Here is a 9,571-nt window from a genome sequence, read left to right on the forward strand (position 1 = left end):
GCGCCCAGCCAGCTATTTATCTTTATATAATTTATCTTCACAAAATCTCTGCCCAGGAGGCATTGTTATCCTTGTTGTGAAAATCAGCTAAGGTCAAAGAAATGTTGTGACCTGCCCAAAGTCCCATAGCAGGTGGGTGGCAGAGTCAGGGCTAGAACCCTGAACTATGAAACCTCTGAGTTGAATCTGCAGTGGTCAGGGCTGTCGGTGTGGCAGGGCTGTAGGTGCGGGGGGACAGGCTGAGTGCTGCGGGCTGGGGGAACTCCATGAGAGTGTCTGGCTTGGGTTCAGTGACCCACCTGGCCCTGCAGGGGCTCACCTGGACCGCGTGGTGCCCCTGGTGGAGGATTTCTGCAACCTGGATGATGATGAGCTCCGGGAGTCCTGCCTCCAGGCTTTTGAGGCCTTCTTGAGGAAGTATGTATGGCGGGATTGCCTGGGGACCCCTTTGGGAAGTTGGTGGGGATGCTGGCCTCAAAGCAGTAAAATTTCAGGACTCCCGTTGGGCCCTACCCCCTGCTCCCATCCTGACTGGATCCAGCAAAGCATTCCTCATCCTACCCCACAGGTGCCCCAAGGAAATGGGCCCTCACATGCCCAACGTGACCAGCCTCTGCCTCCAGTACATAAAACATGACCCCAACTACAACGACGACAGTGATGAGGATGAGGAGCAGATGGAGACAGAGGATAGTGAATTCAGTGAGCAAGGTTGGTGGATAGCCCATCGTTGGGGTTGGAGGGTGGAGGTGAGCACAGCCTTCCTGGGATCCTCCAGCCAAAGACAGTGGTCACATTTGATGCCCCTGTCCTGATGCCAGCTCTTCCTCAAGCTCCAGTCCCACCTGCTGTGACTGCATAGACCACAGTAATGATAGTAGTCACTGCTGTCATTTATTGAGCATTTGCTGGTTGTGTTCCTCACAATAACCCCAGAAAAACAGATATTATTACCCCGTGTTGCAGACAAGGACACATACTGAGAAGAGAGTGGCCTGAGATAACACAACTAGGAATTGGCATAGCTGGGCCTTGGAGCCAGGTTTGTCAGACTCCCCCACCTCTGCACTGCCACTGTGTACCCTTTTGTGAATGGCTTTCGGGAGATAATGTCTTTAACCCAGCAGAGGAAAGCCCTGATGGTGGAATGGCAGGCACTGGCAGAGGAGTGAGATATCTCAATGGGGGTGGACTTGATAGCTTCTTTCCTCCTGTGCCTGTGGTCCTGTCTGTCATTCAGATAGATTTCCAGGGCAGAGATGCCGCTAGGCCTGAAGGCAGAGCATAGATGGAGACGATGGATTTAGAACCTGATGGGGTACTTGGAACAAGATGGGATGGTAGATGAGATTGGACAGGCATGTGGGGGCCTTGAATGCCAAGCCAGGGAGGTGGGACACTTGTCAGTAATAGGGAGCTAAAGATGTGTGTTCATGGGTGGCCGCCTGTGGGGGTGACAGTGGTCCATCAGAGGGGATGGCTGCTGAGCTGCCCGCTGGCTGTGGCCCACTGTGGCTGCCCAGACACCACCCTGTGGGTCCAAGTGGTCCACAGAGTGGTATGGGCAAGGCCATGCTGGACTCTGAGCCTGTGCCTCGGGGCGCTCCCAGGCAAGACTGTCCTCCTCTGAGCCTCCTGAGTGCCTCCGCAGGTGATAGGTCTGGGCCTCGTGGGCCTGAATCTCAGCTCTGCTGTTCCTCGCTGCGTGCCCTGAGAGTCTCACCCCCTCTGAGCCTTAGTCTTGTCATCTGTAAAATGGGGCTCGGCAGTACCTTCACTTCTGAGGTGATGGTAAAGACTGCATGAGCCCTTGACTTTCAGGGAGATTGTGGGGTAGAAAGCCATACAAACCCAGCATTTCCTCTTTATTAGTCCTGCCTGGAAGCCTTTGAAATCGGGACCCTTGAGAGGCAGAGATCAGGCGAGAGAAGAGGCCAAAGGGAGGCTCTGTCCCTTCTCCCTTCTGGAGTCCCAGTAAACGAAGCATCACATAGCGAAACCTCATGCCAAAAGATGAGTTTCGTGGCCCAAATTGATTCTCCAAGTCTACACGACGACTTGGAAGTCTGTTTTTTCCCTGGTACAGTCCAGACAATTAAGGGTCTAGAGGCAGGGAGGACTCTAGTTTAACTCCAAGTATTTCCTTAACTTGGAGCAATCCATTTCCTCTCTCTAAACCCCAATTTCCTCACCTCTATAATGGGGAAATAATCCCTGTCTCAAAAGGTCATCATGAAGCTAAAATAAGATTATGGGTTTGACACGCTTAGCCCCATCTGTAGCACACAGTAGATGCCCGTTAAAAGGTAGGGAACGTTCCCCATAGGGTATCTATAAAAGCTGATCAGCAAAAGGTGAAGCCCCGGCTTCCTCTCCTCCCCATCCCTTCTCCCCCGAGCCGCAGACCTGTCCTGGGAGACGAGGGTTCCACGTGTGTCTTGTTCCTGCCCCAGAGAGTGAGGATGAGTACAGCGATGATGATGACATGAGCTGGAAGGTGCGCCGGGCAGCTGCCAAGTGCATCGCAGCCTTGATCAGCTCGCGGCCTGACCTGCTGCCTGATTTCTACTGCACCCTGGCACCTGTGCTCATCCGCCGCTTCAAAGAACGCGAGGAGAATGTCAAGGCTGATGTCTTCACCGCTTACATCGTACTGCTGCGGCAAACGCGGCCACCAAAGGGATGGCTGGAGGCCATGGAGGAACCCACCCAGACCGGCAGCAACCTCCACATGCTACGTGGACAGGTGGGTGTGCCTTCACCTCCACCCCTTACCCCCAATTTGCCCACCCAGCCACTCACTGTTAGTGTCCCTGGACTTGGAAACTCACCTGGGGAGAACATCCAGCTGTGGAAGGGAAGGGGTCCCCGGGGTAGGGGGCGAGAGCCAGCCAGGCTTCTGGAGTGTGGTAGTGACAGCCAACCTGCCTGGGTGACCTTGAGCAAGTTGCTTGGTCTCTCTGTACCTGTAAAATGGATGTGGGAAATATGCCTACCCTCCAAGGGTCTGTGTGCAGTCACCAAAAGCCTGGCACAGAGTGAAGGATGAGTGCTTGGGAGATACCTTGATGCCGACATCCTCCCTGGGGATGTGTCTGGCAAAGCCTCCTGGTAGTGTGCAGCCTGGCAGGTTTCTTTGGTGGTCCCTGACCTTGACTTCCCACTCCTGTCCACAGGTGCCCCTTGTGGTCAAGGCCCTGCAGCGGCAGCTTAAAGATCGGAGCATCAGAGCGCGCCAGGGATGCTTCAGCCTCCTCACCGAGCTGGCAGGCGTCCTCCCCGGCAGCCTGGCTGAGCACATGCCTGTGCTGGTATCAGGTAGGCTGGACTGCAACCAGGTATCTGCTGTTCTGGGCCACTTCCAGAACCCAGACCCCACCCCTGAGTTGAGCCACCAATTTCTGAGAGAGTCTGGGACCCAGTCCCAGGCTCAGTCCCTGGTCAGGAGTCTCCAGTGGCCTCCCACTACCAGCAGTGAGAACAAGGCTGGTTCCAATGAGTTCCCTGGACATGTTTCCCTCAACCCTGGCCACTGGTCAGTGCTGACTTCTTGGAAACTTCTGTAGAAGAGTTTAGGTGCTTCAGTCCAGCTCGGGCACCTGTAGGTACCCCAGCCTTGCTTCCAGGGAGGGCCGCGTTGCATCAGAGGCGGTGGCCTCATAACCCTTGCACTCACCCTACAGGCATCATCTTCTCGCTGGCCGACCGCTCCGGCTCCTCCACCATCCGGATGGATGCCCTGGCCTTTCTGCAGGGGCTGCTGGGCACCGAACCAGCTGAGGCCTTCCACCCACACTTGCCCACCCTCCTGCCACCTGTGATGGCCTGTGTGGCTGACCCTTTCTATAAGATTGCAGCCGAGGCCCTGGTGGTGCTACAGGAGTTGGTGCAGGCCCTGTGGCCGCTGGACAGGCCTCGGATACTGGATCCTGAGCCGTATGTTGGAGAGATGTCTGCGGTTACCCTGGCGCGACTCCGTGCCACTGACCTGGACCAGGAGGTGAAGGAGCGGGCCATTTCCTGCATGGGCCACCTTGTAGGCCACCTGGGTGACCGGCTTGGGGATGAGCTGGAGCCTATATTACTGCTCCTCCTGGACCGCCTGCGGAATGAGATCACCCGGCTGCCTGCCGTCAAGGCGCTTACGCTGGTGGCTGTGTCCCCACTACAGCTTGATCTACAGCCCATCCTGGCCGAGGCACTGCCCATTCTGGCCTCATTCCTGCGGAAGAATCAGCGGGCTTTGCGACTGGCCACACTGGCAGCCCTGGATGCCCTGGCCCAGAGCCAGGGCCTCAGCCTCCCACCGTCTGCCGTGCAGGCTGTGCTGGCTGAGCTGCCTGCCCTGGTCAACGAGAGTGACATGCATGTGGCCCAGCTGGCTGTGGACTTCCTTGCCACAGTGACCCAGGCCCAGCCAGCCTCTTTGGTAGAGGTCAGTGGCCCTGTGCTCTCAGAGCTGCTGCGGCTGCTGCGTTCGCCCCTGTTGCCAGCCGGGGTTCTGGCAGCCGCTGAAGGCTTCCTGCAGGCCCTGGTGGGGACCCGTCCCCCGTGTGTGGACTATGTCAAACTCATCAGCCTGCTCACTGCTCCTGTTTATGAGCAGGCTGTGGATGGTGGGCCTGGCCTGCACAAGCAGGTGTTCCACTCATTGGCCCGGTGTGTGGCAGCTCTCTCAGCTGCCTGTCCCCAAGAGGCGGCAAGCACAGCCAACCGTCTGGTCTGCGATGCCAGGTCGCCCCACTCCAGCACAGGGGTCAAAGTCCTGGCATTCCTGTCGCTGGCTGAGGTGGGTCAGGTGGCTGGGCCAGGCCCCCAGCGGGAGCTAAAGGCAGTGCTCCTGGAAGCCTTGGGGTCATCCAGTGAGGATGTGAGGGCTGCGGCCTCCTATGCACTGGGCCGCGTGGGTGCTGGCAGCCTGCCGGACTTCCTGCCCTTCCTGCTGGAGCAGATCGAGGCTGAGCCCCGACGACAGTACCTGCTGCTGCACTCACTTAGGGAGGCCCTGGGGGCCGCCCAGCCTGACAGCCTGAAGCCCTACGCTGAGGACATCTGGGCCCTGCTGTTCCGGCGCTGCGAGGGCGCCGAGGAGGGTACCCGGGGGGTGGTGGCCGAGTGCATTGGGAAGCTGGTCCTTGTGAACCCTTCGTTCCTTCTGCCCCGCTTCCGGAAGCAGCTTGCTGCAGGTAGGCACACAGGTGTGGGCAAGGCAACCCAGCGCGGAGGTGGGCAGTTTGCCACTGAGCATCCAAGCAGCTGGGGCCGAGTGAGCTATTTCAAGTCATTGGGTACAAGAATCATGGTATCTATGCGACAGAGGCAAGGAAGCTACAGAGGAACACACAGTGATACCTAAGACTTAAAGGCTTCCTTCTATGGGACTGTGGGATAGAAGGGACAGAGTCCTTGATAGGTCCCTACCACAAATACACTTAAAAATCTCATGATGTTGGCGAGGCATGGTGGCACATGTCTGTAATCCCAGCACTTTGGGAGGCTGAGGTGGGTGGATCACTTGAGCCTAGTAGTTTGAGACCAGCCTGGGCAACATGATGAGACCCCGCCTCTACGAAAAAAAAAAAAAAATACTCATGATGCCAACTTCATAATCCTTGATATGGACAGTAGCTTAGTGCTCCACACAGAGGTCAACAAAAACAGTTTTCTGAGTAGCCATAGACTGCAACCTGCAGAGGGTCAGCTCTTTTCAGCTAGCCTGAGCCATGAGCAGATGTCAGTATGGACTGGGACAGGCTGACATGCCCCTGAGGCTTGGGGAGGGCTGGGCAAAAACCAGGAGGGGCAGGCGTTTTGGTTTGTCACGTTTTGGCACACCAGGTATCTCAGCTTCAGGAGGTGGAAAGCAGGCAGGTGGGGTCGTGGGGCTCCTAGGAAAGGGAGAGTCCCCAGAATGAAAGGCCAGTGGGCTTCAAGCTGGCCAGCTGGCCCCTTACGGAACCAGTGTATGCTCTGGTTGATAGAACGCAGGTACAGTGTTTGGTACGCTGTGTGGTACCTACAGGAATTAATACTGAGTAAGTTGAGAGCTGCTGCTGTTACTAGGTATGTTAGTGATTTCAGTTAAGGCTTTCTTGGGTTGCTGGGTTCATAAGAAGCAGTTGTCTGGCCTCATGACTGTAGAGGGAAAAGAACATTGTTGAGAACACTATCTATTACATCACACAAAGAACCTTGACAGACGAGAGTCTTAAGGTGCAGAGGAGCCCTGCTTTGCCTAAACACCTATTTGTTTCTGTCCCACGTATTCTGTTGAACCAGCCACCTGGTCACATTTCCTTTTTACCACCAACTGCTGGGAAGCTTAGAGCCAGATGAGTGGCCTGCTTCTAGTAGGTTCCTGGAACTTCCTAACTGACGCTGTCTGTACGTCTTCCTTCTAGTCTCCTTCTCACTTCCCTGCCTTCAGTCGTCCTTGGCCTTGTTCTTGTTTTCAGTTCACTTAATCTTACTCTCTTGTGCCTGTCTTCATCAGCCACCCTAAATCTTCCTGGGAGCCAGTCAGGCTGGCAAGAGAAAGAGGTAAAAGCTAAAAGTCTGAGTTCAGTAACTTCCATTCCTTCATGCCTTAGCACCAATTGATAAACTTTTCCTTGAGGCTGAACGTAAAGCCTGTGTAGTGGAAGCACCTTAGCCCGCTCGCTGCAGTGTGCTGGGGGTTGGGTGGGGGGCAAGGGGGGCAAGCCACCGAGGAGAGGTTCAGGCAGGTGGAGCATCCACCCATTTGTTTCTTTCATTAAGGGAATGTCCTCCCCCTCTTTATTCAGCTTCTCTACTCAGAAAGCAAGCAGCAGAGCACAAGTAAGCGAGCTCTCCGTGACCGAGCCTGGAGATGATCAGAGTTCTGTTAGGCCCCCCTGACCACCAGCCAGAACGCAGGCCTAGGGGGAAGGGCCCAGCCAGGAATTCTGGATCTGCTGTGTGGCCTTAGACATGAACTTATCCTCTCTGAGTCTCTCTTTTCTCATGTGTCAAAGAGATTATTTTTATTGGTGATTTTAATACTGTTTTATCATAATTAATAGGATCATTGTTAGGACTAATTGAGATAACATGTCTGAAAAATCCCAAGGCCTGAGGGAAAGTCTTTGTCGGAGCAGTTCCTGTCTTGGTTATCGGTTCCCTGTTTGCAACCGGTGGTGTGGTTACCTAAGCACTGGCAGTCCTACTGTTTCAGCTGCAGCATGAAGGATTGAGGGGAGATTCAAGGCTGCCAAAGGAAATGGTAGAATCCACTTTCCCAGAGATGGGGAGGGGGTACAGGTCTGTCTTCCAGGGAAGCAGGGGGAGGAGCCTCAGCACCTTCTGACCTGTAAGCATCCAGGTTTGCCCCCTGCCCCTCACTGACTCACCTCCACCTCTTCTTGTTCTGCAGGTCGGCCACACACCCGGAGCACCGTCATCACAGCAGTCAAGTTCCTTATCTCAGACCAGCCCCATCCCATTGACCCCCTCCTGAAGAGCTTCATCGGTGAGCACCTCCCTGCTGCCTCCCCCACCTTGTTCAGTGCCCCCAACCAGTCCTTGAGCTCGGGCTGATGTTTCCTACCCAATAGCCAAGGGCAGTGGGAGACCCGGGAGGCATGCCCATGATGGGCAGCAGGGCCTGGCCCTCCAGTTAAAAGGCCTGGGTTCACATCCCTACCTCCCTACTGCCACTAAATCATGGGTGGGCCTGGCATGTCCATCACACCTCTAAGCCTCGCTTTCCTCATCTGTCAAATGGACGTGAGAAACTCTTATTATCTGCATCTTCTAGAATTGTCCTGGAGGCCCATGGGCAACTGAGGGAGAAGATGCTTCATAAACATATAGACTCTTGGGAATGGAAAACCACCAGCCTCTCACATGCCTTAGCTTTTGTGGGCCCTAAAGTGGGGCAGGGAAGAGTGCTCCCCCTGCCACCCTGCCCACTAGATCGCCTCTGTCTGAGGGATCTTCTGGCCTGAGGAGCCCAAGCAGCCTTCACTGTGAGGAGAGGAACTGAGACCTCCCAACACTTTGGGCGGCCAAGGCATGTGGATCACCTGAGATCAGGAGTTCAAGACCAGCCTGGCCAACATGGTGAAACCCCGTCTCTACTACAAATACAAAAATGAGCCAGGCGTGATGGCGGGCACCTGTAATCCCAGCTACTCTGGAGGCTGAGGCAGGAGAATCACTTGAACCCAGGAGGCAAAAGTTGCAGTGAGCAGAGATTATACCACTGCACTCCAGCCTGGGTGACAGAGCAAGACTCTCTCTCAAAAAAAAAAAAAAAATTAGGCATGGTGGCAGGGGGAGACTGCCACCACTAAAGAAAAAAAAAAAAAGTGTTGATCCTCATCTGCCAGGGGCCTGTTGTGTGAGACCAAGGGGTCAGCAGATGTGACCACGTTCTGCACTGGAGAACATGTGCAGAAGTTCTAGCAATGTCATCGGCAGCAACTTTGTCCCTTGCCCTAGTGCAGTGGGCACGTGCCCCACCACCCCCCCAGCCTGATTTCCTCCATCATGAGGGAGCTGCCCTTGATGGGCACCACTAGCGATTTCACCTGGGGTTCCTGTTTGCTTTAGAACATTTGAACTGGTTTTTGAGCTCTCACTGTGTGTCAGGTACCACATCGGACCCTTTAATATACCTCATCACAGTGGTGCTCACAGCTTCCTGCGTGGTGTGTAGGACTGGCCCCATTTTACATGTGAGGAAACGAACTCAGAGCTGGGATGTGAACTCGGGTCTTACCAGTTCCCCACAGCTGTGTTCTCACAGAGAATGGGGAACCTGGGAGCCAATGCAGCACCATTGAAAGGGGCCCAGAAGAGGCTGCTGGCTCTGAGCTTGCATCCTGTTCTGCTGGGAGCCTTCCTGCCCTTCCCAGTGCATCACATCAGGGGCACATAGAGGTGGCTTGTCCCCTGACTGGTGATGGTAACTTTGATCACCCAGTTCAGATGGATACTGCCAGGGTTTCTGTCTACTCTAAAGTTTCTCTTTTTTCCTTTGGAATGAATACGAATTTTTGAGTACATAAAATAAGTATTTTATGTAAACATCCTTGTTCTCATCAATTTTTTGCCCACTAGGTTTAGCATCCACGGTTGTGTCTTGCCTGAGTCAATGATTACTGTGATATTTGCCAAATGGTGACTTTCTAGTTCCATTATTCTTTCCATAGTTATAGGTTTGCATTCTACTGTCTGGAAGAACTTTTTCTTCTCTTGCATTTATTTATTTATTTATTCATCAATTTATTTGTCATTAGAGACTCATGGCCTCTTCCTACTTCATTCTGTGGGTTATAACCTATTACTGTCTTTAATTTTGATGCTCAAGATTGTCTCAGATTTGGCCATTGGGAGCCCTTCAAGCTGGTTCCTATTTTCTATTGACATGTTTCCTTTTTTTTTTTTTTTTTTCAGAGTCTCGCTCTGTCACCCAGGCCGGAAGGCAATGGCACAGTCATGGCTGACTGCAGCCCTTGCCTCTCAGGCTCAAGCAATCCTCCCACTTGAGCCTCCCGAGTAGCTGGGACTACAGATGTGCGCCAGCCACCACGCCTGTGTACTTTTA

At 54.2% G+C, this 9,571-nt stretch overlaps 1 protein-coding gene across 2 annotated transcripts in view; it reads left to right on the forward strand.

The window, feature by feature from the left end:
• Positions 1 to 9,571, forward strand: part of CAND2 (cullin-associated and neddylation-dissociated 2 (putative)) — a 38,835-nt gene that overhangs the window by 15,902 nt on the left and 13,362 nt on the right. For both annotated transcript variants that reach the window (XM_011952342.1, XM_011952343.1), the window contains 6 exons: positions 312 to 417; positions 569 to 711; positions 2,454 to 2,746; positions 3,177 to 3,318; positions 3,684 to 5,186; positions 7,394 to 7,489. In XM_011952342.1, coding sequence (XP_011807732.1) covers positions 312 to 417; positions 569 to 711; positions 2,454 to 2,746; positions 3,177 to 3,318; positions 3,684 to 5,186; positions 7,394 to 7,489 — 2,283 coding nt within the window. The remainder of the gene's footprint in view (positions 1 to 311; positions 418 to 568; positions 712 to 2,453; positions 2,747 to 3,176; positions 3,319 to 3,683; positions 5,187 to 7,393; positions 7,490 to 9,571) is intronic.

Source organism: Colobus angolensis, unplaced genomic scaffold, assembly GCF_000951035.1.
Source record: "Colobus angolensis palliatus isolate OR3802 unplaced genomic scaffold, Cang.pa_1.0 Scaffold34, whole genome shotgun sequence".
Taxonomy (NCBI): domain Eukaryota; kingdom Metazoa; phylum Chordata; class Mammalia; order Primates; family Cercopithecidae; genus Colobus; species Colobus angolensis.